Source organism: Macaca fascicularis, chromosome 8, assembly GCF_037993035.2.
Source record: "Macaca fascicularis isolate 582-1 chromosome 8, T2T-MFA8v1.1".
In the NCBI taxonomy this organism is placed as follows: domain Eukaryota; kingdom Metazoa; phylum Chordata; class Mammalia; order Primates; family Cercopithecidae; genus Macaca; species Macaca fascicularis.
In genome coordinates this window covers 30,921,621-30,949,352 of record NC_088382.1, presented here as the reverse complement: position 1 = coordinate 30,949,352, position 27,732 = coordinate 30,921,621, and the positions used below count along the sequence as shown (strand labels likewise).

General features: G+C 39.7%; 1 protein-coding gene and 1 pseudogene across 8 annotated transcripts in view; both read left to right on the top strand.

Annotated features, from left to right (window-relative positions):
- Positions 1 to 27,732, top strand: part of CCDC25 (coiled-coil domain containing 25) — a 41,700-nt gene that overhangs the window by 2,404 nt on the left and 11,564 nt on the right. For 2 of the 8 annotated variants that reach the window (XM_045398069.3, XM_005562932.5), the window contains exons 2-7: positions 5,280 to 5,327; positions 9,656 to 9,695; positions 15,389 to 15,440; positions 19,542 to 19,617; positions 23,527 to 23,630; positions 23,845 to 24,047. In XM_045398069.3, the coding sequence (XP_045254004.1) occupies positions 5,280 to 5,327; positions 9,656 to 9,695; positions 15,389 to 15,440; positions 19,542 to 19,617; positions 23,527 to 23,630; positions 23,845 to 24,047 (523 nt within the window). The remainder of the gene's footprint in view (positions 1 to 5,279; positions 5,328 to 9,655; positions 9,696 to 15,388; positions 15,441 to 19,541; positions 19,618 to 23,526; positions 23,631 to 23,844; positions 24,048 to 27,732) is intronic. The other 6 variants (XM_045398070.3, XM_074000559.1, XM_045398071.3 and 3 more) reach the window with 3 other exon arrangements.
- Positions 17,040 to 17,130, top strand: LOC123575421 (small nucleolar RNA U13; annotated as a pseudogene).

Here is a 27,732-nt window from a genome sequence, read left to right as displayed (position 1 = left end):
GAGCTCAAGTGAACTGCCCACTTCGACGACCTCCCAAAGTTCTGGAAGGTTGAGTTTTTGTTTTGTTCTGTTTTTTGTTTTTTTGAGATGACTTCTCCCTCTGTCACCCAGGCTAGAGTACAGTGGTGTGATCTCAGTTTACTGCAACCTCCACCTCCTGGGTTCAAGCAATTATCCTGCCTCAGTCTCCCAAGTAGCTGGGATTACAGGCACACGCCACCATGCCCGGCTAAGTTTTGTATTTTGTTAGGAGAGATGGGGTTTCACCATGTTGGCCAGGCTAGTCTCAAACTCCTTACCTCAGGTGATCCACCCGCCTCGGACTTCGAAAGTGCTAGAATTAAAGGCGTGAATCACCACGCTCGGCCAAAAGGTAAGATTTAAGTGAAACTAGTTCCACATTGTTTGTGTGGGTTTGAATAAGGTGATACTTTCTCTTTAGAAATAAGATGGAGGCCCAGGTAACTTGTAACTCACAGACCCTACTCTTCCACCGTCATCACACTGACATCTCCTTATTTTTCTCAGTAGTTTAGGTTTCCACAGTGTGCGCCGTGAGCTATTTCTCTGTTTCTGTACCTGTGGTTTGTTTTACCCATATTATTAAAATTACTAGAAACAAAATTCAAAACCAGCCTGAAAAATCATATACCCTTATAGGCCTCTAAGCATTTTCATTCTTGGCAACTCAGGCATCTCTTTATAGCTTCTCCACTCGTGAATCTTCAACAACATAGATATCCATATAAACCCAACAACGGAAAAACATATACAGGCAGGGTGTGTAGGTACTGAATGTATTTTATGCTATTCTATTCCCCTTAAAGTTACTCTAAATTCTTTAAGTGCTAGTCACACATACACAGCTGCCCTTAATAGAACAAAATGCTTCACTAGATTTGTGGGTCCTGTTTTTTTTCATTGACTTCCATTATAATATCAGAACTGTTTCCTGTTAGAAAAATATTTGGCCTCTAAGCCTAATAAAACTGCACTTGTGCAGCTGATCTTTTACAACCGCAAAGTTAATGGAAAAATCATAACTTTCTCAGTAAAATAGTAATAAAACTTTACATATTGGCAGTATAGAAACAACAAATATATAGAATCTTCAGGAAATGAATTTGTATGGCTTGCCAAGTTTTCAACTAACTGATGGTTTTTACTGCATAAAAACTTTTTTAAAATGGGAAGAAAATCTTCATAGGAAGTTGTTCTTTTACGTTTTAAGATTAATATCTGACTAAAATGTGTTCCATTTTCATTCTTTCATGCTGTCTCATAAGGGAATAATTGAACATTAGTCTAATATGTCAAATTCAAGACCATCTGATTGTAGATACTTGGCTCAAAGTCCACTTGTACTTTTAATACCTGTTAATGTCATCTACCTAAAAGTAGGTTGTTCTATAAATTGTGAAATAATCAGATCACCTCTGAAGTTGGATTGGTTGCTACCCGTAAGTCAAGTGTCTTCCAAATAATGAGTTCCAGTACTAGTCAGCCGTATTATTTAGATGAGAATAACAAATGAACTAGAATAATTCAGTTTACTTTTCCTTCTTAACATGGAAAGGAACTTAATTCAGACTTGTTGCGCAACAATGATGTTCCTTTATATTTTTCATCTTCTTTTCTTTTTTTTTTTTTGAGATGGAGTCTTGCTCTGTTGCCCAGGCTGGAGTGCAGTGGCATGATCTCGACTCACTGCAACCTCTGCCTCCTAGGTTCAAGCGATTCTCTTGCCTCAGCCTCCTGAGTAGCTGGGATTACAGGCATGCGCTACTATGGCTGGCTAATTTTTATATTTTTAGTGGGGACGGTTTCGCCATATTGGCCAGGCTGTTCTTGAACTCTTGGCCTCAAGTGATCCTCCTGCTTCAGCCTCCTAAAGTGTTGGGATTACATGCGTAAGCCACTGTGGCAGACTAATTTTCTATTATGACATAATTTCAGTCTTTCAGAGAAGTTACTAGTAAAAGATTTCATGTATGTTCTCCCAGAGTACTCCCAATTTTTTTTTTTTTTTTTTTTTTTGAGAGAGTCTCACTCTGTCACCCAGGCTGAAGTATAGTGGCAAGTGTAGTGGTGCAGTCACAGCTCATTGCAGCCTCAACTTCTTGGGCTCAAGTGATCCTCCCACTTTAGCCACCACAGCCAGCTAATTTTTAATTTTTTTTTTATAGAGACAGGGTTTCCTCATTTTGCCCAGGCTGGTCCCGAGCTCCTGGGCCCAAGTAATCCGCCTGCCTCAGCCTCCCAAAGTGGTGGGATTACAGACGTGAGCCACTGTGACTACAAATTCTGGCATTTTACCACACGCCTTGTCTTTCTTTTTCCCTTTCTCTTTTTCTGTATTTTTTTCTCTCCCACACACCTTTTTCCTGAACCATTTGTTAGTAAGTTGCAGTTAACCCCTGAATGCTTCAGATTTGTTTTTCTAAAATCAAGGGCATTCTCTTCTCAAAAGACATTTTTCATTATCAAAATTAGGAAATTAACATTGCAGCATGGCTATTATCTAATGAACAGGCTTTATCCAGTTCCTATTAGTGTTGTAATGATGTATTTGTAACAAATATACCATACAAATCATTGTTGCATTCTTTAGGTGTCATTACTCTGTAGCCTCCTCTAATTGGGAGCAGTTGCTCAGTCTTTGTCTTTCATGGCATTGTTAGTTGAATTACTTTGTAGAATGCCCCTCACTTTAGGTTTCTTATGGTCATTTTCTTAATCACCTCATTTAATAAGTCAACCATCAAAACATTCCTCTGTTATTCTTTTGACTGTAGCTTAGAGAGCTTGGCCTGCAGAGATAACTTTATTAATATTTTATGTCAGTTGTTATTTTTTCTTTCTTGAGACAGTCTTGCTGTCGCCCAGGCTGGAGTGCAGTGGTACAATCTTGGCTCACTGCAGCCTCTGCCTCCCAGGTTCAAGCAATCCTCATGCCTCAGCCTCTCCAATAGCTGGAATCACTGGCGTGTGCCACCACACCTAATTTTTTTTTTTTTTTTTTTTTTTTGAGACGGAGTCTTGCTCTGTCGCCCAGGCTGGAGTGCAGTGGTGAGATCTCGGCTCACTGCAAGCTCCCCCTCCCGGGTTCACACCATTCTCCTGCCTCAGTCTCCCGAGTAGCTGGGACTACAGGCGCCCGCCACCACACCCGGCTAATTTTTTGTATTTTTAGTAGAGACAGGGTTTCACCGTGTTAGCCAGGATGGTCTCGACCTCCTGACCTTGTGATCCACCTGCCTCAGCCTCCCAAAGTGCTGGGATTACAGGCGTGAGCCACCACGCCCGACAGTAATTTTTGTATTTTTAGTAGAGATGGGGTTTCAACATGTTGACCAGGCTGGTCTCAAACTTCTGGCCTCAAGTGATTGGCCCACCCTAGCCTCCTGAAGTGCTGGGATTACAGGTGTGAGCCACTGCACCTGGCCTATATCGTTATTTTGAAAATTCTGTTCTAATTGCAAAAGCCATCTGTACATTTTATAGCAGGCTAACCAAGGTAACTGTTGTTAAAAAATGTTTATGCTTCCATACATATAAATAAGTATGTGCTTATGTAAAAATAAAACGTGTGTGTGTATACCACACACACATACCATTATAATTTATTTTTTATAAATTGAATCTTCTTGTATATAGATACACAAAAATACTGTTCTGGTACTTAATTTCTTCACCTGCCATTTCTTTTTAATGGGTACATGGTATTTTGTTTATGAATGTTCAAATCTGTAATATATCTAAAGAGTCTCTATTAAGGGGTGTTTAGGTTGTAAAAAGATTATTGCTTGGTGGAATATTTTGGTACTCTATTATGGTGACATTATAGGTAGTGACATTATAGGATTGAAAGGGTATACACTTGAACTATTGCCAGGCCATTCAGAGAGAATCTGAAATGCTTTTTAGTTTTATTCCCACCCTTTTGGCATTTGTTACGTGCTACACTAAGGCCTGATCAAGGTACTACAGTGGTCAGTAATAGACAAGCATTTCTGTAAACTTGGCAATGCACACATTCTTTCAAGGTACCTTTCTCAACTACTTCTGTACTTAGTTACTATAAATGTCAAACAAAGGAATTAGGTTTTTTTCCCCCAAGAAAGGCAACTAGGATTGATCACTTAAGAAACTTTTCATTACTGAAAGTACAGGAAATCTCTCTGATACAAGACTTTTTAATTTAGGAGAGCGTATTGCTCTTTGTCCTTCAGGGCTCCAGGTACATGTGTGTGTTCTGTGCTGTGGTATCATAGCCAACAGACTGTCCAGCCCAACCCTGCACTTATCCGTACTTTGCTTCAGTGTGTATTTACGCTTCAGTACTTCTTCATCGCAGGCGTTGTAGCCTGAGGGCCCAGTGTCTGTAAATTCAGGAGTTTAGTCTAATTGGATCAAACAAGTTTTGGTAGACTAGCTTTGAAACCTGGCACTCAGTTATAATTTCAGTAGGAAACTTTAATCCAAGATCAGGGATGTCTGCAATAAAACACTACCTTGGTAAAGCAAATGTCATTTCTAGGATAAGTCATACCCAGAAGATTCTACTTGATTTAGGACAGTTGTTTCTAACCCTGACCTTACATTAGAATTACTTGGAAGGCTTTTAGAAAACACAAATCACTCTTGCCCACCGTAGATTTGGATTTAGTTGATCTGAGGTGAAGCTGGGGCATAATTAGATGATTCTAATGTAGATCAGGGGTCAGAGTCACTGGTTTAGAAGTTGGAGAATCATGGTCTCCCTGAATGCAATAGAGAGCCTGTTAGAATTTGCAGCACACCTGGAATATGATGGGTAATATTGGCTAAAAAAATTATGCAAAATAAAACTTTCATGAACATAGGAACTTAGTTGTGGGGTTTAGTTTTCTTTTCTTTTTTTTTAATCTTGAAGGGAAAAGTATAGGACTGGACTGGTGATACCATTGAACTGTAACCCTGAGAAAGTAGGAAAGTAGCTATTGATAGGGATGGTAAACTTTTTCTTTTGGGGCCAGATAGTAAATATTTTAGGCTTTGTGAGTCACCTACAATCTCTGTGGCTTATTTTTCTTTGTTTTGCTTTTTCTTCCAACCCTTTGAAAATGTAAAAACCATTCTTAGCTCAAGGGCTGTTCAAAAACAGGTGGTAGGCTGGACTTGGGTCATGAGCCATGGTTTGCCAACCCCTAATGTAAGCATTGTCACTTGTTTTTCACATGGAACAATTTTGTTGGTAATGAAGTTACTAATTGTTTTTTATTTTTGTTTTATCTTAGTTAATTCATCTGCCTACACTATTTACATGGGAAAAGATAAATATGAAAGTAAGTTTTCAAAAGCATTTGATTTTAAAATTTTCAGCAGGTAAGTGTTATGTCTCTCTCACCACCTTCCATGCCCCCGACCCGGTTTGTTGGTTCTAAGTTTTCACCTACTTTGATAAACTAGCTTATGAGAAACAAAAGCTCATCCATTATAAGGAACTCCAAAGGATTAACTTTCCTAGAATTTAATTGTATAAAATAATATTTGAACTAATTGGTCCATCCGTTGCTGATTAGAAACTTACACTTTACAAGAAGTATTGTGTTGTTATTTGACTTACAGTAATATGAATCACAGATTAACCTTTGCTGTTTACTTCAAATTAAAAAAAATCCTCTGTGGTTTGAACTTTGGAGATCATTTTCTGTCTTTTTTTTTTTTTTTTTTGGGAGGGAGTTTTGCTCCATTGCCCAGGCTGGAGTGCAATGGCACAATCTCAGCTCACTGCAACCTCCGCCTCCTGGGTTCAAGCAATTCTTCCACCTCAGCCTCCCGAGTAGCTAGCACTATAGGCATGCGCCACCACATCTGGCTAATTTTTAGTAGAGACAGGGTTTCACCATGTTGGCCAGGCTGGTCTCGAACTCCTGACCTCAAGTGATCCACCTGCCTCAGCCTCCCAAAGTGCTGGGATTACAGGTGCGAGCCACTGAGCCTGACCCATCTATTTTTTACAACCATTTTAAAATGGTTAAATTAGTGAAATTAGTGAAAACATACTTACTGGGGCTTTTGAGGCTGAAAATGCTCTTTTTGAGTTAAGAAATACTAGTATTTTTCAAACTTCGTTGACCGCTTTTCTTAGTATGAAGTACATTATGTTTTGATGTACACGTTCATATCGCTAAAACAAAAACTTACAGAAATTACTCATACTACTTGCTATTCCCTCTTTTTACTATTTCTATTTCATTTTTGAAAGCTAATCTCAATCGGCTAAATAAATTTTTTGGCCCACTAATAAATTTGAACTAAAGTTTAAAAAAAGAGTAGGTTTTCATGATAATAAAGTTATGACATTAACTTTGGGTGTGACTTAATGGTGAAGTAGTCTGCAGCATATTAATACTTGAGTTTTATATTTCTCTTCCCCATAAATCATCACAAGTAACATTGACTATTAAAGCATTTTTCTTATGTAGCTGAGGAGGTGCTGCTGTCTCCCTATGTTATGTTGAACAATAAGGCGGAGTAGCAGGAATCATGATTATCTATCGTGGATACAAATCCAAATATGTTTTTCTTTGTACCATATCAAGAGTGGGAACCTGAGGCTTAGATTACTGAGAAGCACTAAAGCAGAGTTAGTTGCCACATATGCTTGTGCGAGTTTTGCACTGCGCGACCTAGTGGGTGGGGTGTGAAGGGCTGCCTTGATTCTGGTTCACACGGATGGGCTAGCAGTGGTGCCAGCCTAAGGCAGCTGTGCCAGTGACATTCCCACTGTGTCTCTTCTGTCCTTCTCTGCTCATTTACTGTTTGCTGGGGGCTTGTCTTTATGGGACCATGTTCCAGCCTGTGTCAGGTATCCGAAGAGGAAGATTTAGTTTGCGCTTTCACAGCATTCAGGTGGACTTACACACAAAAATAAGTATGGCCCAATTTTATTGTGAATGTACTCCAAAAAGTAAGGTCTATTTTTTAAAAACTATAGACAAAATGAAGTAACATGAATAGTAAATGCTGTAGAAGTAGACAGATGAGAGATAGTAAATGTGATTGAAAGCTGAGAAGGCTTTGTGGAGGAGTGGGTTAGGATGGACTAGATTGTGGAATCCTTTGAATGTCTGTTGTAGGAATATATAGATACAAATCTAGATACATAATTTATGTCACAGATATAAATTTAGATGATATTTTTAGAGCTCTCTGGAGTGGCATTTTGCTGTCATTAAAACCTATGTAGAAAAAAATTTAAGAGGCCAGGCATGGTGGCTCACGTGAGCCTGTAATCCCAACACTTTGACAGGCGGAGGCGAGAGGATCACTTGAGCCCAGGAGTTCGAGCCCTGCTGGGCAACATAGGGAGACCCTGTCTCTACAAAAAACAACAATAAAAGAAAATATTAGCTGGGCATAGTGACACACACTTGTTGTCCTAGCTACTCAGGAGGCTAAGGCAGGAAGATGGCTTGAGCCTGGGAGGTAGGCTGCAGTGAGCCGTGATCGTGCCACTGCATTCCAGCTTGAGTGACAGAGCGAGAATCTGTTGTCTGAAATAGTGTATGTATGTATGGAACACTTTTTCTCTAGGAACTCTTAGAGTCATTTGGAGGTATCAACTTTTCCTAGGCTGCCTTGTAAGAATGGACATTACTTCTCTAAATCACCCCATTGTCTGGCATTCCTAGCCCATTGCATTTATTTCTAATAGTCTTTATGACTTCAGACCAAGAACTCATTAGAACCATCAATTTAAGTGGAATGATTTACTTTCACTGAAAAGCTTTCAGGTCTGTTCTTTTTATTAGCCAGCAGGTGTCATCAGGGAGCCAAACTTTGCCTGACTGAGGGAAAGAGATTTTTTAAATTTCTCTTTCCTTTTTCTGCTTACCTTTTGGCTATTTGCTCAGTCCTACTTAAAGCATTCGAAAGCCTTTCAGAAAACTGATGGTGTCTACAGTTGTTATGAGTGCCTTCACCCAAGATGAGTCTTCCTTTTGCTTTTCCTTTTCTGGACAGTAAATACCCCATTCAAATTATATAGACCATACTTTCTTGGGTACATTTTAAATCATCACATATGAATCATTCACAATTTTTTTTTTGAGACAGTCTCTCACTCTGTCACCCAGGCTGGAGTGCAGTGGCGTGATTTCAGCTCACTGCAACCTCCACCTCCTGGGTTCAAACAATTCTCCCACCTCAGCCTCCCAAGTGGCTGGGGCCACAGGCACGTGCTAACCATGCCTGGCTAATTTGTGTAATTTTAGTGGAGACGGGGTTTCGCGGTGTTGGCCAGGCTGGTCTCAAACTCCTGACCTTAGGTGATCTGCTTACCTCAGCCTCCCAAAGTGCTGGGATTACAGGCGTGAGCCACTGTGCCCAGCCTCGTTTACAATTTTTAAATTGGCATTTAATACTTAAATACTTCTGTATTAAACAGAATTATTACCAATTATTATGGCTATATGAAATATTTATTGATATAACCTTTATGTAGTGATATATATTAGCCTTAAAAAATGTGCATTCACTTTGAGCGAATACTTTAGCTTTTAGAAATATACCTTAAGGAAATAATCAGAAATATGGACAACTTGATTTAAAACATTTATTGAAGCATTTATAATTAGAAACAACCCAAAGGTCAACAATAGAAAAGTGTATTCATATAAGAGAATTAGGTGGTCATTGTTCCCAAAGAACTTTATTTTTATTTTTATCTAATAAATACATAGTTTAAAAAGTTAAGTAGTAATAGAATGCTTAGAATTAAAAAAAAAAATCCGGCTGGGCACGGTGGCTCACTCCTGTAATCCCAGCACTTTGGGAGGCCAAGGTGGGTGGATCACAAGGTCAGGAGATCGAGACCATCCTGGCTAACATGGTGAAACCCTGTCTCTACTAAAAATATTAAAAAATTAGCTAGGCGTGGTGGCGGGTGCCTACAGTCCCAGCTACTCGGGAGGCTGAGGCAGAAGAATGATGTGAACCCAGGAGGCAGAGCTTGCAGTGAGCGGAGATCGCGCCACTGCACTCCAGCCTGGGTGACTGAGCAAAACTCCGTCTCAAAAAAAAAAAAAAAAAAATCCTTCTTAATACCCATGTTCCACCCCACCCTGTACCTCCCCAGATAATTACTTTTCACTCTGTTAGCTATTTCTTCTGGTATTTTATTTCCATATGTGATAGAATTTTAGGTGATTTTTATTTTCTTTTTATACTTCTATTGTTTGTTTTGTTTTAAATTTTCTATAATTTTATAATCAAGTTATTTTTCTTAAGTAAAATAGTGCTTTAAAGTTTCAGCAAGATCATTTTAATGTTTAAGTATTATTAGGTGAGCTGATTTTCTGAAACATCTAATGTGGCTGCATTGTTTTGTCAGTGTTAGTTTTATTATCTTCATATAGAAATATCTGAGCCTTAGATTAGAAGTATTATATAAATTTATAAAAATTATAGGTCTATATTGTCCAATTATGAAAATTATTATTTTTTTTTCTGTATTTTCAAGCATCAAGGCCTCTGAATTACTCTTCTTCATTGAGGGAGAGAGAAATTTGTGGGAGGACCTGACATTTCTCCCATTCTTAACTTATAAACGCTGGCATATCTTCATTTGACAGTTTTTGCTTCTTTGTTTTCTCATGTCTCATTGCAGATGAAGATCTGATCAAGCATGGCTGGCCTGAAGATATCTGGTAAGTAACAATTTCGGTTCTGCTCTCTGTAGATCATCGTTTCCTTTCTTAGACTTGGCCAAGCATTCAAACTAGAATCGTGCTTTGTACTGTGGTTTATGGGTCTTCAGGGGTAAACAGCTGACTGCCAGTTCCCTTCATTTCTAATTACCTTGCAAGTTGGAAATGATGTTTTTGAGTTTGATCTCAGGCTTGAGAGCAAAGGCCTCTAGAACACAGGCCTTCTTTTTCCTCCTTTTGTCTCCACGCCGTAGTAAGTTACTGAGACCACACCTCACTTAAATATTCAGGCCACTGTTCTTGAGTGGTAAAATGAAGACTCCACATGAAGCAATGAAGAAAATAGATACAGGCATCCATGTAGATGGAATAGATGGAGGTTCTGACCAGTCCAACTTTAAAGGAAGCACACTTGTTCCCCTTTGTCTTCTAAACTCCCCGATGAGTTTAGCTCTGTCTTGATCCAATCCCAACGCCTTCTCTCTAAAACAATGTATGCAAACTGTTTTAAATAATAACATATACTTCCTTAGTCTCCCTTTGAGATGATTTATTTTGCTCACAAAACCCAGTCCAAAAAAAAGAATACCAAACAAACAAAAAGACTTCATTTAAGCTGAATTCTTTTCTCTGTCTTAGAACACCATTTAGACTTCTACCATTCAGACCTGGGACCGTTTATGAACACGTGGGCTTCTGTCCTATAACACTCTCACACCCAGTTTACTTTATTTGTCTTCATCTTCAGCTTCCACCACTGACTCTGACCCTAGTGTTGTCTCTCTTCTGGAGCACAGTCCTGCCTATGGAGTGAGATATCATCTTCCTGACTCCTCATACCTCCTACCAAATGTTATCCCTGAAGATAAAGGCACCTGGGTCCCGTTTGCTTTATTATGATAGTGAACATCTATCAAGCACTTAACTATATGCCAAATACTACTAAGTGTTTACCTCCAGTAGTACATTTAATTTCACAACAACCCTGTGAAATAGATATTAATATTATGCCCATTTTTTCAGATGAGGAAATTAAGGTTAAGAGAAACTGACCAGGTCTGCTCTGTCTGCTACTGGCTCCGGCTCTGGTTCTAAGTCACTGCTTCTGTCTCCTCCAGACTGCTACTCTTTTGGCTTCAACTCCTTTCTTCTCCCAGGCTGTTGCTGCAGCTCTCTCTGGACCTCTTTTCTCCAAATGTGGACACAGACCCCTCACTTAATTCCCTCTAGTGATGGAGCTGAGGCTGCTGCTTTTTAGTAGAGTTGATTTAATTTTCTTTTTTTTTTTTTGAGACAGAGTTTTGCCCTTGTTGCCCAGGCTGGAGTGCAATGGCGCGATCTCGGCTCACTGTAACCTCTGCTTCCTGGGTTCAAGAGAGTCTCCTGCCTCAGCCTCCCAAGTAGCTGGGACTACAGGTGCCTATCACCATGCCTGGCTAATTTTTTTTGTATTTTTAGTAGAGACTGGGGTATCACTGTGTTGGCCAGGCTGGTCTCGAACTCCTAACCTCAGATGATCCACCTGCCTCATCCTCCCAAAGTGCTGGGATTACAGGCATGAGCCACCACGCCCGGCTGGAACAAAGGAATTTTAAAGGCTTTTTAAAATCTGGTCCCTATTCCAGCACAATAGCCTGTCTTCTAAATCCAAATATGTCCTCAAGTTAAACCCTGCTTGGTGCTCTTTTGCCTCAAGTGGGCAGTGTGCAATGCTGAAAACAGCCAGACTGGGGCTGCCCGCCTTCCTGGGGCCTGAGACAGTAAGCTGTATGAGGACAATGACCACCTATTTCATTAACTACTATGTTGCCAGTACCTAGCATAGGTCCTGGCACATAGTAGGTATTCAGTAAATATTTGTTGATTTCCTAATTGACTCTCTGCCAGCGTAGAAATAGTCCCCATGAACACTTCCCTACAATGGCCACTTCACAGTTATCTTCATTTTGAGCTGCCACCTGCAGCTGGATGATTTTCAGTTGTTTTTAAAGACCAGCTATCTCTAGACTCTCATGGAAATAAGAATGGCTGCACCTGTTAGGCAGTTAGCTGATGGAAATTTTTAACCTATCAGGTTTGAGGCATAAATACCTGCATAGAGAAGGCTACATAATCAGATGCAGCCTGAAAATCAGTGTACCACAGTCTTCTACCTGACTTTCATTTGTTTAATTAAATAAATGGAAGAGAAATTTCCAGTTTACAACCCACATCCAATAAATTATGACCTCAGTTTTTCATTTCATTAAGGTTAGTACTTCCCAAATTGGTCTACAGATACTGAGAGGCCCATTTTGACCCCCTTTAATAGTCTTGAGATGAATGACTCTTGTTGGATGTGATTGGCTTTTACCTTCAGAAACTACACTTGAGGTGTGATGTGAGTAGGTGTAGACCTCAAAACCCATTCCAGCTGTCAATTTTGGACATATTCCAGCTGTCAATTTTGGACATATTCCAGGGAGTGCTAAGAATGATCCTGAGTTGATCACCATTCCAGCGTGGGGTGTTTGCCTGCTTCACTTTGTGGAGCTTTTGAATCATTCATTACCTCTGTGAATGTCAGCATCTGAATTTATCCCGGAAAACCTCCTGAGGCTCTTTTAAGCAAAGGGTTTTCCTAGGAATCAGTGAGAATGGAACTAAATTCATCTTTTCTTTTTTTTTTTTTTTTTTGAGACAGAGTCTTGCTCTGTCACCAAGGCTGGAGTGCAGTGGTGCAGTCTTGGCTCACTGTAACCTCCACCTCCTAGGTTCAAGCTATTCTCCTGCCTCAGCCTCCCAAGTAGCTGGGATTACAGGCATGCACCACCACAACAGGCTTATTTTATTTATTTATTTATTTATTTATTTATTTTTTGAGATAGAGTTTTGCTCTGTCACCCATGCTAGAGTGCAGTGGTACCATCTCAGCTCACTGCAACCTCCACCTCCCGGGTTCAAGTGATTCTCCTGCTTCAGCCTCCCAAGTAGCTGGGACTATAGGCACCCACTACTATGCCTGGCTAATTTTTTTGTATTTTTAGTAGAGATGGGATTTCACCATGTTGGCCAAGCTGGTCTCCAACCCCTGAACTGAAGTGATCTGCCCACCTTGGCCTCCCAAAGTGCTGGCATTACAGGCGTGAGCCACCGTGCTTGGCCCTAAATTCATCTTTAAATGTAGGAAAATAGAAATAGTGTGCATTTACTGTGTCCAGACCTCCTAATGATTAGTATTTCCACAGACTCCGCTTTAAGTAGTTGGACAGCCCAGCTCCAGGGCCCTGAACGTGTATCCTCAGACAGTTTATGCTCATTTAGTGAGGTTTCTGGTCTCTGCATTCAGAAAAGGGTAACAGGGAGAGGAAGATAACAAGGATAAGAGGGAACTATGGTTATAATTTAAACTTTGAGTAAATGTTTAGAAAGATTTGAGAAATCGTTTGTTTCTTTTTTAAGGAAACTTGCTCAAGATTGTTTATAGAGCTGGATTTTTTTTTTCTCTTATAGTTTCATCCATTCTCCCCTGCCCTTTGTAGAGGTGTATCTATCATATACAAACCTGAAACTGGTGTATATTGGTAAAGTTGCTGTATTTTGGCAGTGATATTCCTGTGTACGTTTTGGTTCTTTCTCTCCTTATGTATGAATATCATTAAATATATATTGAATTATTTGGGTGTTTCTTTTGACAAAATCTATATCAGAGACCTTTAAGAAAAAAATCAGAATGTAATCTACTGTAGGCCCATGGGGAAGGAGATGTTGTAAATAGAGAACTGGCTTAAGGCAAATAAAAGTTGGAATGGGAGAAGTTACTTCTCAGTTATCTTGGTTACTAGTGTGATATTTTCCTAAGATTTTGAAAGACGGTAATGAGATATGTAATTTTTAGATTTGCAAAAAACACAGGTTTTTCTGGCTGGAAAATATCCAGCTGAAGGTGATAATTAGTTTGAATCTCTCACATGGGAATGCAAATGAGTAAGTGAACCACTTGGAGAAATATAAGTGAACTAAGATGTTATGTCCATTTCTGGCTATTACTAATGATTAAGAGTAAAACCTAGAGTCATCACAGACTCTGTGCCAAAAGTGCCTAATATTTTTCTGTGTTCATAGTGAATAGCAAGATGACTAACCTCTTTAAAGAGGGCACTTTTATATAGAATCTTACAGTCTACATCTTGTACTAGGTGTGAAGGTGACCATTTTCACCTCTAAAACATTTATTAGTGCTTAAGAAAATGGCTAGAGAAACTTAGTGGGATGTAATGGTGCCTCTTTAGGATTTTCTGAACATTCTTCAGTCTGGAAAGGTAAGGACCAAGGAAGCAGTATGACTAATATATTAGTCCGTCTTACACTGCTATAGAGAAGTACCTGAGACTGGGTAATTTGTAAAGAAAAGAGGTTTAATTGGCCGTGGTTTGGCAGGCTATACAGGAAGCATGGCAGTGTCTGTTTCTGGGAGGCCTCAGGGAACTTTTAATCATGGTGGAAGGCAAAGGGGAAGCGAGGCGTCTTACATGGCAGGAGCAGGGTGCTGGGGCCACGCACTTTTAAACAGATCTCGTGAGAACTCTGTCACAAGAATAGCACCAAGGGCATGGTGAAGGGCATGAAGGGCATGAAGAATCCACCCCCATGATCCAGTCACCTCCCACCAGGCCCCACTTCCAACACTGGGGATTACAATTTGACAGGAGATTTGGTGGGGACGCAAATCCAAACCATATCAACTAAAGTTAACAGAATCACGAAGTGACAGTCGCGTTACCTTGTTTGTTGTGTGATGCTGGGATTCTGAGGGGGCATTTCCGGGTATTGGAAAGAGAAAGTCAAGTTCATTTGGTGAACTGAAAACATAAAAATCTCATATCCTGAATGTTGCATAGATTTTAAAAGGTTTAATAAAATTGATAGATGATAGAGTCATAATGAAAGGTAAATTTAAGGGGCAGGGGACATTCTGAATGTTTTTAGGACAATGTCAATAAAGGACAGTGCTCACCCAAGAGACATATATTAGTATCACTGTCAGAACGTAGGGCTGGATGAACTACTGGGCTTGTGAATTACTGGGTTACATGATTGAATTGTAACCCATTTAATGATGTGTTCTGCTTAGCATCTTTAGGCCCCACCTCACTCTTCCAGCTCTCTATTCAACATTCTTTTGGATTGTTTTGCTATCACTTGAAATTTGGGATGTCACAAACAAAACTGTCGTCTGTTTCCCCCACACTGTGGTTCTGCTCATCTCCCAGGCTGGCAGCATTGGAGACTCACTGACTTCTTTCATTCCCCACTCTTTTCACCTGAAATTCCTTTCCTTGGTTTTGCTCTAAGTCCTATGCTTCAGTCAGGGGTCAAGCAAATCTCACTGTCTCCTTTTTAATCATGAAGCCTTTGGTCACTGATAGTTCTTTTTATATCTTGAAAAATCACCCTTCCCAGCAAGTTAATATTTAGTATCTCTGCTCATCTTGGCACTTACTCACAGCTCCATAACTCAGTGTTTCTCGTACCTCTTCATGGTGATGGGGAGCCCTTTGGAGGTGGTGACTCTGCTGTATACTCCTCATGATGCTTCACATGTGGCAGGCATGGAGTGAACACTTTTTAGAACAGAATACTTTAAATGGCATGTGGCCTGAGGAGATAATTGTCTTGTACCTCTTGCTAAAAGTGGTTTTCATTCTTTGTAGGTTTCATGTGGACAAACTCTCTTCGGCTCATGTATACCTTCGATTACATAAGGTAACTGAATTTAAACATGGATTCATGACTTTTCTCCTGATGATGCGTCATATCTTGTTCTTTATCTTTTGCAATTAAATTGCTTAAAGTAATAAGTCGGTATGCAAATCTAGAAGTTAACAAATGAAGACATGTCTTTCCTCTGACCTAGAAAATCACTCTGTAACATTCTAGATGATTTTTGAGATGTAGAAGGAGGTAGTGTACTTATTTCCCAGCTAGACGCACTGCTTATTCTGCCACTTCTGGTGTGCTGTCTGTCATCTCTGCTTTCCTTTTCTTTCGATTCAGTTGACACTCCCAGACTTTGTGTCTCCTCCAGTGGATATCATGTGTGGCTCATGTGATTCTCCTGCCTCAGTGAAGGGCCTGTGTTCCCAGCTATCCTGGGCTTCTTTAGGAAGTTTAAAAGAACATGCTAGTAATAAAGGAAAAAATATTTAATGGCCCCTAGTAATGCAATACCACTATTTTTCCAATCTGTCTCTATTCGTATATTTTATATAGTTGAATCATAGGGTATATATGCTTGTGAGTGTACTGCTTTCTTTTTGATAAACTTTTAACTTTGGAAAAATATTAGATTTACAGAAAAGTGGCAGGAGTCATACAGAGTTCTCATCTACCCTTCACCTAGTTTCCTCCATCATTAACATCTTACATTACTATGGCAGATTTATCAAGATGGAGAAACAAACCTTGGCATGTTGCTGTCACCTAAACTCTGGACTTTATTTGGATTTCACCAATTTTCTATTAATGCCCTCTTTTTGTTCTAGTAGCCAGTCTAGAGTACCATATTACATTTAGTTGTGTCTGCCTACTCTCCTCTAGTCTTTGACAATTTCTCCATTCTTTCTCTGTTTTTCATGACCTTGACAGTTTGAGAAGTACTGATCAGGTATTTTGTAGACTATAGCTCAGTTTGCATTTATCTGATATATTTTCTCGTGACTAGATGGGTTATGGGTTTAGGGGGAGAATATCACAGAGTGAAGTGCCTGTCTCATCACAGCGTATCGGGTGCGTGCATTACCATGACTTATTATCATTGATGACGTGAGCCTTGATGGCCTGGCCAGCGTAGCGTTTGGAGGTTTCTCTACTACAAGGTCGCTTTTCTCCCCCTTTCTGTACTCTTATTTGAAAGCAAGTCACTAAGTCCAGCCCATACTCAAGGAGGTGGAGGATGGAATTAAGCACTACTTCCTGGATATGGGAGTGTCATATACATTATTTGGAATTCTGGAAGGAACATTTTTCTCTTTTCCTCTATTTATGTATTCAGTCATTTATTTGCATCAGCCTAGACTCCTGTGTTTATTTTATCCTTTGAGGTATGTTCTGGAACCGGGTTATTTTACTCTGATATCGTTGCAGCTTCAGCTGGAACTCTTTCAGTGGGCTTCCGTGTGCTCCCGTGTCCTCTGACTTGCTCCCATCCTTTTGTTCTTTGAGCACATCCTTGCTTTCTGGCACTACGGAGAGTTCCAGGCTCGTCTTGTGTTTTCCCTGTCCCAGCTCCAGAATCAGGCATTTCTCCAAGGAACCTTGGTTCTTTTCAGTGGTAATGGTGTTTTGAAATCAAGATCTAGACAGATCCTTTTGTAGTTTATGAGTGTGGTGATTGGCTGTTCATGTGCGTGTATGAGATGTGCCACCCTTGAACCTTGTCATGTCTGATGTGAAAAAATTTAAAAAGATCTAGACTCTGGGTGTGCCTGTTACTACTGGAGTGTCATTGCTTTTCGGCCCTCTGAGGTGACAGAGAAGGAGATACATGTATGTGTACTAACCCATGCATATGCACATATCCGTAATTGTTTCTGTATCTCTCCATCTGTATTTATACTAAGCTAAACATGAGCTCATGGGGATGGCTCTGATTGTCATCCTTTGCTTTTTGCCTTAAAGCATTTCCAGTCAAAACATTGTTTTCCATGCTAGCACTTGGGGAGGCTGAGCCAGGAGGATCACTTGAGCCCAAGGAGTTCAAGACCAGCCTGGGCATCATAGGGAGACCCTGTCTCTACAAAAAATAAAGAAAATTTAGCTGGTTGTGGGATACCCACCTGTGGTCCCAGTTACTCGGGAGGCTGAGGTAGGAGGCTCACTTGAGGCCGGGAGGCTCAGTAAGCCATGATCACACTATTGCACTCCAGCCTGGGCAACAGAGCAAGACCCTGTCTCAAGAACAACAACAACAAAAACACATCATTTTCCAAAGTTAGCTGTAAGCTACTTTTTTTTCCCACCCCTTTCAGTGATGTGATGTCCTGTGTTTGTAATACAGTTAAATTCTTTTGTCCACATTTCAGCTTGACATCCCTTGGTTGATTACTTTTTAACGTGACATTTTGTGAACTTTTTTATATTGCTATATAATTTTCATATTTGTTATTTTGACTGACTGCATTGAGTTAATAATATGCTGCAATTAATATGAAACTCCCTTGTCAGAATATAGGTTGTTTACAATTTTCCAGCATTATGAATCCCAAGAAATAACTTTTCATGATCTACCTTCTGGTTCTGTGTTTTGTTTTTTTGTTTTTCATTATTCTTTTAGAATAATTCTTAGGAATGGATTTCCTGGGTCAAAAGATGTACATAGTTTGGTAACTGCTTTGTTGCCAGATTGCCCTCTGAAAGTACAGTGCTTGTTTAAAATGCTCTCTACTATTTATAGGTTTTCCAAAATCTTTTTGGGTTTTATAACTTAAAAAAAAAAAAAACTTTTGGCCGTTTTGATGAATATAAGATGCTACTTCATTATGGCGATAATACTCACTTTTTAGTTTACTAGCAAGGTTAAACATTTTGCCCCATCTCATACTATTTATGTTTTTGAGGACTATATGGTGAAGGAAAAGAGGATTATAAACTCTATGCTGGAGCAAAATTCTGAGTTCTTTTAGGCAACTTCTTGCCATTTTGGAACTATTAGATTTAGAGGAAATAAATTATGGCATTACCAAGTTTCATTTTGGGTCAGATTAATGTCTTCTTTGGGGAATCTGCTGTGTCAGAAGATGGAAAATACTGGTGGTAGTCCCAAGTTCACATTATCACCAATTATTACTTGTTTGAATTGAAGTTCAATTTCACTTTCTTTTGGAAGCACATAATGAGCCCAGTTTAATTTTTTTTTGGTAGATATGGGGTCTCACTGTGTGGCCCATGCTGGTCTCGAACACCTGGGCTCAAGCTATCCTTCTGCCTTGGCTTCCCAAAGTGCTGGGATTACCGACGTGAGCCCCTAAACCCAGCCTAATGTGCCCAGTTTGAAAGTGTGTGCTCCTTGAGAACTTTTACCTGATTAATTTCCTGCAGTAAATGACATAGCCATTGTACTTAGTAGGTACGAAGGAAGTGTTGGAAATGCAGAAAGACTAAGGGGTTCATTCAGACTCTGGGGGCAGACTGCTGGCTTTGAATTCTGGTTCTGCTGCTTACTCACCATGTGACTCTGAGCAAGTTACTTAACTGGCCTGTTTCCGCATCTGTAAAAGGGGCATCACCTCACTTATTCATCTTTGATTTTGATACAAATTTCTGTAGAGAAAAAGGATCAGTGTCATTTCTGTTATTTCTTCCTTATAATGAATGGTTGAGATCTACACAACAAGAACTTTTTTCCTGATTAAAGCTGAGGACAGATGACCTACCAGTTGTCTGAGAACTAAAACTACACATTTTCTTTTGAGAGGAAGGTCATAGGGACCTCGGCCAGGAAGACATCCAGTTGTCAAAAATAGGCACCATTTTCCCACAAGGTTTCTAGAAGTCAGAATGAGAAGAAAGAGAATAAAAATTACTCAGACATAATTATAATTAATATTCTGGCAGTTTTTTTCATTTCCTGTTTTGTTTTGTTTTTACTTATTAAGTGTCAGTATTTTTCATATTACAGCGTTCTCTTATTTTAAACATTCTCATAATGCACATAGTAAATTTACTTTTCAGTGTTCTGTAACAGTTGAAGAACCTCTGCTTATAATAAAGTCATACCTGGTAGATAAGGCAGCAAATGCCCTTTGAGTGCTACGGTGTCAATGGATAATGAGGTAGTGGACCAATTGGTTTATTTTTGTATTTCAGGGAGAGAATATAGAAGACATCCCAAAGGAAGTGCTGATGGACTGTGCCCACCTTGTGAAGGCCAATAGCATTCAAGGTCAGTTTTCCTAGTGGTGTTTTTAGAATTAGCATTAACTTTCTCTGTGTCTGAAGTGGATTACATTTTAGTGAGCATGCTCTTGACTTTGGCCTCCATCAAAGGAATAACATGTGCTGTGCCTTTGCCATGTTTTGTTCTTTAAGATGGATGGCAATTTTGCTACCTGTCAAATAACTAAAAACTGATCTCCCCACCCCTGTCATTTTGATGGTCCTATCTGAGTCTCAGCTCTTTTTACTGTTTCCTTACCTTGAATAGAAGGTTGTCTAGATCTGTCTGTACTTAGTGTTATTATAAAAAGACTTTGGGAAATTTGGTGATGTTGATAGCTAAGCAAGAACAATGTGTTTTGTGGCTTTATTTTTAATGTTGTTTGATATCTTTATTTCTATTATTTGTCATTAGATTCTAGAAAAGTCCCCAAATCATGCTTTTCTACTTTTTCTTTCTCTCCTCCTCTTACGTACTTTTTCCCTCTTAAATTGTGAAGTTGTCAAGTCAGTTGATCTTGTTACTTCCCCTCCCCACTGAAGAGAATCTTATTTAGTTGGTCTGGGGTGATTCCCAAGTATCACTGCTTTTAAAAGTCCTCTGTGTGATTCTCCTGTGCAGTGTGTGTTGAGAACAATTAGCCTAAGTGTTTTAGGTGGGGCCTGGCATACTGTGCTTGGTGATTACCTGGTATTTATTTATGCCCTGCAAGATTTCATCTACTCGTCATGAAGGGTTAAGAAGGATGATTATTAGGTTAGAGGTGGGGTTTAAGAAGGGAAACTAGGAGGTGGTGCTCTGCTAAGGATGAGCCAGTAGATCCGATTTTAGGGTGTAGAACATAGGTCTAGATCAGGTAGAGGTTATTGTGGCTTGAGATGGAGTGGAAGGATGCTCCAGAGGGTTGGAAAGCAATCATGGTTTGGGTAGAAGATAAACATGGGGCAAACCCACAGCTGATAACAGGTACCAGGGGTTGGCAATTACAGGACAAGAGCAGCGCAGCATTCCCCTTTCCCCGTCACTCAGACTGTGCTTCCCACACCTTCACTTGAATGATGAGTCAGCACCTAGCCAGAGAAGGTAGAACTCTTGCTTTACAGAGCCACTGATTTTCAACTCTATAAGTCAACAAATTGTAATACATTTTGGGACATTCCATTTTATGAGTAGAACAGAATTTTCTAAGATTTTCAGCGAAGATCTTCAGTTACTGAAATAATAAGAATTCAAACAGTCATTATATTCTTTTCTTCTGTGTTCCAATTTCCTTACATGTCCTTATGCCTTCCCATGCCCCTGGCTAGCAGACATGCCTTTGTTAAAAGAGCTTTGGAGGCCTTATTCTTGGCCCAGCTGCTTTCTTCTTAATCTCTTCTTAGTTTACTAGTTCTAGAGAAAACAAAGAGGAGCAAAGAGTCATGACCCTGAATTACTCTTTCTCTCCTCTTCAGCCTTCTGCAACGATAGCTCAGCTAGCAAATAAGGAGCTAAGCCCAAGGGTCTTGCTCTTGTGAGTCAGTAGAAGATACTGTGCCAAGGAGTGGAGAAAACGGTCTTTGCTCTGAGATTTCTAGAGGACACTCCGCTTGTAGGCACTTTGTAGGAACAAAGTTTTCCCCCGGTTGACCACCTGCAGTGATCAGAACCAAGGACATTGGGGATAAACTTGTTCGTTGCTGTAGAATCAGCCTGTTCTGGGTCATAGGTCTAGAATCTTAGGTCAGTCTGTTCTTTGTTCACCCAATGAATCTTTCCAGATTAAACTTTTAAAAGTTTAGAAACTTTCTTGACTCCCCTCGGCCTAAACTGTTCAGTCCAGACTTCTGAAGTCGGTATTTAAGCATCTCTGATTTGACTGTGGACTTCTTTTCCTTCACGTATTTCACCCTACAGCCAAAGCCAATATTTGCTGTTTTCTGACCTTGCACCCGGCTTGTATTGTTTCTTCTGCCTTCAGGTTTGTCCTTGTCAGTCATCAGAGTCCAGATTTAAGCTAAGGTCCACATAGTAGGTATAGTGGTGGTAGTAATTGCTAACATTGATGGAACGTTAATTACATGCCTGGCCGTGTGCTAAGTACTTCACAAATTATCCACCCTGTTGAGTTAGATATTATTTTCATTTTATAGAGGAGGACACTGATCTTAAAGAGAATTAAGGAACTTCTTCAAGGTCTTAGAGGTCTAAAGTGCAGTAGAGACTGGATTTGATGTCACCCCATTTGACTCAAGTCTTCTGGCGTAACCCCTGAGCTCTGTGAGCCTCCTCGATGAAGGCTTTTCCTTCTTCAGCTGTGAGTGGCCCCACTTTCTCTGTGCTGTCTCAGCACTTTCCTCTACCTTTCCAACAGCATTTGATCAGTTCTCCTTTTAATCCAAGTTATTTATGTGCTTGCCCTGCTCCGTTAGAGTCGTGGAGAGCAGGAGTCATTGTCTAATCATGTTTGTATCCCCCACAGTGCCTTGCACATGGAGATTTTCTAAAGAAACTTTATTTTGAAAAAACTTTCAGATATACAGAAAAGTTGCAAGAATAGTACAGCTACCATATACCATTCACTTAGATTCATCAATTTTTAAATTTTTCCATATTTATTTGCTTTATATATAGCATACTCATTAACCTTTTTAGCCGAACCATCTGAAGGGAAATTGTAGATATCATGACCCTTGAACATGTTTCTCTGGAGAACACGGACATTGTCTTAAATAACTGCATTGCAGTGGTAAAATTCAGGAAGTTTAACATGGATAGAATACCGTGTTCTGATATACAGTCCATATTTAAGTTTTGCCACTTGTCCCACTACTGTTTCTTTATAGCTTTTTTTTTTTTTGGATCCAGGGCCATGTGCTGTATTTACTTGTGCTGTATTTAGTCTCCTTTAATCCAGAAATGCTGCTTTGTTTTTCGAAGAGTGCAGACCAGTTGTAGTAATGGGATTACTAACCCACAGTTGGGGTTTGTCTGACGCTTCCTCTGGATTAGAATCCCATCATGCACTTTGGGGCAGGAATATTACATAAGTGAAGTTTTGCACATTATAGTCAGGCAGCACATGATGTCATTTTGTGCCATTTTTGGTGGCGTTAACCTTGAACACTTGGGTAAAGTCGTCTTCCAGCTTTTTACAGTGTACATGGGGATTTAATAAGCATTGAAATCTCTTGCCATCTAATTTGAAAGGACCAGAGAGAGCATCAGACTAATGATTAAACTGCGATTTCCAGAGCTGCCAGGAAGGGTATTGGGGGTAGAGGGCATGAGTGGTGGAGGAGGTGGTGCAAGGGGTAGGAGGAGGAGTGAACAGGGCACCTGGCACTCCTTCTATCCAGAGCGCCTCTGCTCTGATGACTTCTGTATTTTCTTTAGTAAAAGGGTTCCACTGCTGAAAGAAAATATAAGCAAAAAATCTATTCAACTAGTCCAATTTCCTCACATTTCATATGCGATTCAGAGGGCCAGGGGACTTCTCCAGAGGGACTTGGGTAGCTCGTGGTAGTCCCGGCTAGAGTCCAGGGCTTGCGAGTCCCAGGCCATGGCTTTCCAGTGCTGCTTAACCTTCAGAGTCAAGGAGTCCTTTGAGAATCTGAGGAAATGTATTCAGTCCTTTTCTCTCAAAAAAAACCACAATGATACATTTTGCATCCAATGTTAGAGAGTCCTCAGAAGTCCCTGAAGCTAATCCATGGACCCCTACTTGCCATAGTAATACTTCCGTCTGAATTTTGTCAGCTTTACCATTTGCCTTTTGTGGGTGGTTTTGAAAAAGTATTGGTGGTTTAAAACAATGGGTGGCCTGTTCATTCTAAGCCGTTTCCCTTGTCGGCTTATGGCAGTTTGCCAGTGGGTAAGGGAACACATTGCTCAGTCTCATCCTGCCTGCATGTTGAAGACAGTCTCTCTTGGCAGGCTGCAAGATGAACAACGTTAATGTGGTATATACGCCGTGGTCTAACCTGAAGAAAACAGCTGACATGGATGTGGGGCAGATAGGCTTTCACAGGCAGAAGGATGTAAGTGTTTTGTGCCACTGAAGGAGGCGGAGCCCTGATACTGAATGGAGTATCCTATCTTTTCTGTCTGACACCATTGTTGTTGAGGGCTGAGCATGATGTGTGTTTTCTAAAGGGAATTAAACTGGGTTGCTAAACCCCTGGAAAGCCTCACCCCTCTTCTGGGAGAAAAAAACAAAAAGATGCAATATCTTTTCTCCTATCTCCCTTAAAGGTAAAAATTGTGACAGTGGAGAAGAAAGTAAATGAGATCCTGAACCGATTAGAAAAGACCAAAGTGGAGCGGTTCCCAGACCTAGCAGCAGAGAAAGAATGCAGAGATCGTGAAGAGAGGAATGAGAAAAAAGCCCAAATTCAGGAAATGAAAAGGAGAGAAAAAGAAGAAATGAAGAAGAAGAGGGAAATGGATGAACTTAGGTATGTCGGAGCTGTGGCATTGAGACTGGCCTCAAAGATTATTCCCTGATGATTTTAATCATGTATTAGCCATTAAAAATGATATATTGGTAGAAGGAGGGACATGTAACAAGCTCAGAACCTTGAATCAGTTTTTTAAAAAAGGCATTTATATTAATGTGTTGGTTAAAAGAATTGCTTGTTTATGGCGGCAGGATATGAAAGTGGATGAAATAAAATAACTAATTTTATTCATAGAGAAACCTTCATAGGTTATCCCTAGTTTGGTTTGGTTTGTAAAGTTCTTCTGGAAAGGAAAAGGTGCTTTGGGAGGGGTTTACTATTGACTAGCTGTGCTATTTAAATAAAGTTGTGTTGGCTCTAAAAACCAATGCTAGTAATTCTCAAAGCTGTTTTTAAAACTCTTTTTCTACGTTTTGAAAGTTTAAAGTAATGTGGTAAGGCCTGTTTCAAAGCACTACCTTTTTAAACAGCTAAATATTTCAAGTACAATTTGGCTCCTGAAATTCTAATGAAGACATGAATTCTAATGAAGCCATGACAATAATGATTGTTAGTCTTCTATTGCCATTGAAACCAATTGCCACAAATGTAGTAGCTTAAAACAACACAGATTTATTGTCTGAAGATTGGAAGTCCAGTAGTATTCTCACTGGGCTAAAATCAAAGTGTCTGGAGGCACTAGGGGAGAATCTTTCCTTTCAACTTTGAGAGGCACCCACATTTCTTGGCTTGTGGCTCCTTCTCCAAAGCTTTCCATAGTCACAGTCCCCTGTCTGACCACTGCCTTCTCTGCTTTTAAGGAACAGTGTGATTAGATTGGGTTAATCCAGATAATTCAGGATGATCTCTCCATTTTAAGGTCCTTAACTAATGACATCGGCAAAGTCTACTTTGCCATAGAAGATAACATATTTATAGGTTCTAGAGACTAGAATGTGGATGTTCTGCCATACAGTGCTGTACCCGAAGGGCCCCTAGTTGTTCTAATTAAACGAAATTAATCCTGCAAATTCTCATCACAGAACTCCAAGATTTTTCCATGATTTTTTATTTGCAAGACATATACCAAAAAGAAAAAAGGGTTACTGATAACATATATTGCCTTTGGAAATGGTGTGGAATCAGAAACATGTTGCGTAGGCACGTCCTAACCCAGTTTCGTTGGAATGCCCTGGATTCTTAGAAAGATTGTTGGGTCAGAATGTAGGTATAATGAACACATACTGTTATTTATTATTCACATGCACGTGTTTCTGGTTGGGGTTCTGCTAAAACAGGCTTAGTAGCTTCATTTAAAATACAGTGTTCATATGGAGAACTTCAGAAACGTTACCCTGAATTACAATCTGCTAATATGAGGCTAACTAACATATATGTTTAAATATTTGATATGGCCTAGAATTGTGAATCTGCTTTGTGTTTGAAGTGAAAGAAACGGTATTAACGCCATCAGTGAGGTAAAATGTGTGGAATTCTGAGTGATGCAGGATTTAGAGTAGTTAATTCTTTTTTGTTTTGAGTTTGGAGTGGGGGGAAATTGAAAACATGCCTTTTAGTGCCCTTTGTATGAATCGAACATAATTTTGTTTAGAAACATGATGGAACATCATATTAGGAACATAAGATCACCTAATTTACTTATAACATTGAATAAGGAAGAATAGCTAACCCTTCTGAACGTTTTCCCTCTGCCAAACACTGCACTGCGAAGTGGTTTACTGCATTCTCTCATTTAATGCCAACAATAGCCATAGCAGATTTTTATCTGCATCTTATAGAAGAGGAAACTGAGCCTGAGAAGCAATCAAGAAACTTGCTACAAGCTCATGTGGCTACTTAGTCTCAGTCTGATTCTCAAACCTACACATATTACTTACTATACTCTTCTGCCCTCTGTTCAATTTATTCAATTTTAAAGTAATTTTTATTCAATTTAAATCAATCAAGTAATTTATAGATGTCATAATTCAAATTAAACTGCATGCTACTAAAATTTAGGACATTTATGTGATTTTATGAGTTTCAAAAATTACAAGCATTTAAACAAAATTTGTCCACCAAAACACAGTTTCAGATCTTCTGGGTTTTTTTCCATAGTGTCATCGACATATAAAACACTCCTTTTAACTGAAGGGAAAACTCAATCTTACTGAATATAAGATTTTTGCTTCAAAAATTTAATCAGTCCCACTTTCTAAGTTGTCGCTAGTCATTTGTATTTTTTAATAATCTCCATGGATCTCAGAAAACCAAAAACAATCGCTATGTTTATTTCCATTAACCATATGCCACACAGACAACTTTCTGTCACATGCTGCAGAAGATAGAAGAACGTGGCACAGGGCTGCATTGCCGGGAATGGGACGCGGTGACATTGCAAGGGTTTGCTTGGCACATCCGGAGCTACTGTTTGCTGTGTTCTGCAGCATCTGTGAAATTCCAGCAATAGGCTCTATGCTTCTGACTTGTTTTGTAATCTGTTTTTACATTTTGCAGTGCTAGCATCGTTTTAATTTCTGTCTTTGAATCTTCCACCCAAGATATAGAAATGTATGTCTATTACTGTCTTTTAATTTTGCATTCTTTTATTTGGCTTTTTGTGTTACTGAACCAAACATTTATTACATCAAAATTAAGTCAACCCATGTAGATGTCGAAACCAGAAGAAATAAGCAATAGTCAGGGAAACATCATAAATAGAGGATGGGTGAGTAACAGATGAGAGGTTGAGGCAGTCAAAACAAAGAGTAAGGACTATGGCTACCTGAGAGAGGGATATTTAAAAGTTCAGATGGGGCCGGGCAAAGTGTTTTATGCCTATAATCCCAGCACTTTGGGAGGCTGACGCAGAAGGATTGCTTGAGTCTGGGAGTTTGAGATCAGCCTGGGCAACAAAATTAGACTCTGTCTCTACAAAAAATAAAATAATTAGCCAGGCGTGGTGGTACAAGCCTATAGTCGCAGCTACTCTGGAGGCTGAGGTGGGAGGATTGCTTGAGACTTGTTGGCTGAAGCTGCAGTGAGCTTACTGCATTCCATCCTGGGTGACAGAGCTAGATTCTGTCTCAAAAAATAAAAATAAAAAGTTGTGATAGAGACTGGGAGATCAGAATTGGAACCCACAGCTCAGGTAATTGGATTGAGAGAAGTACAAGACCCAGGTGAAATGGTAAGTCAGAAAATGTATCATCAGTTTGAACATTGACATGAACTTGATTTTCAGGCAAAGCTTACTTCAGCATGGAGGATAATGTGGAAAGATTTTAGCCCGTAACTGACAAAGCAGGAATCCAAACTCAAGTCTAATCCTGAAGCCGATAGTCTGTATCATGCTTCCTTTGAGGCAAGGAATGAACAAACCGGCAAGGCCAGAGTCAAGGTCACACGTAGGCAAGTGAAAGAATGAAAAATTCGGTACATTGTAGAGTGACTTAAAGGTTTCCTTTGGTCCAGAATTTCATGTTGTAAGTGATAAAGAGCCTTTATAGGTTTTGTGGAATATTGGGAAAAGGTAGACTTACAGGATGAATGAAGTAACATGTAGGAGAGGAAATGGTGAAACCATTAACTAATTAAATGGGTGACAGTCTCATGAAGAACCGACTTCTTTGTACCTCTTTTTGTTTATCTTACACACATTGCCACTGCCTTCTACTGTAAATAACACTGTGTGCTGTGCCTC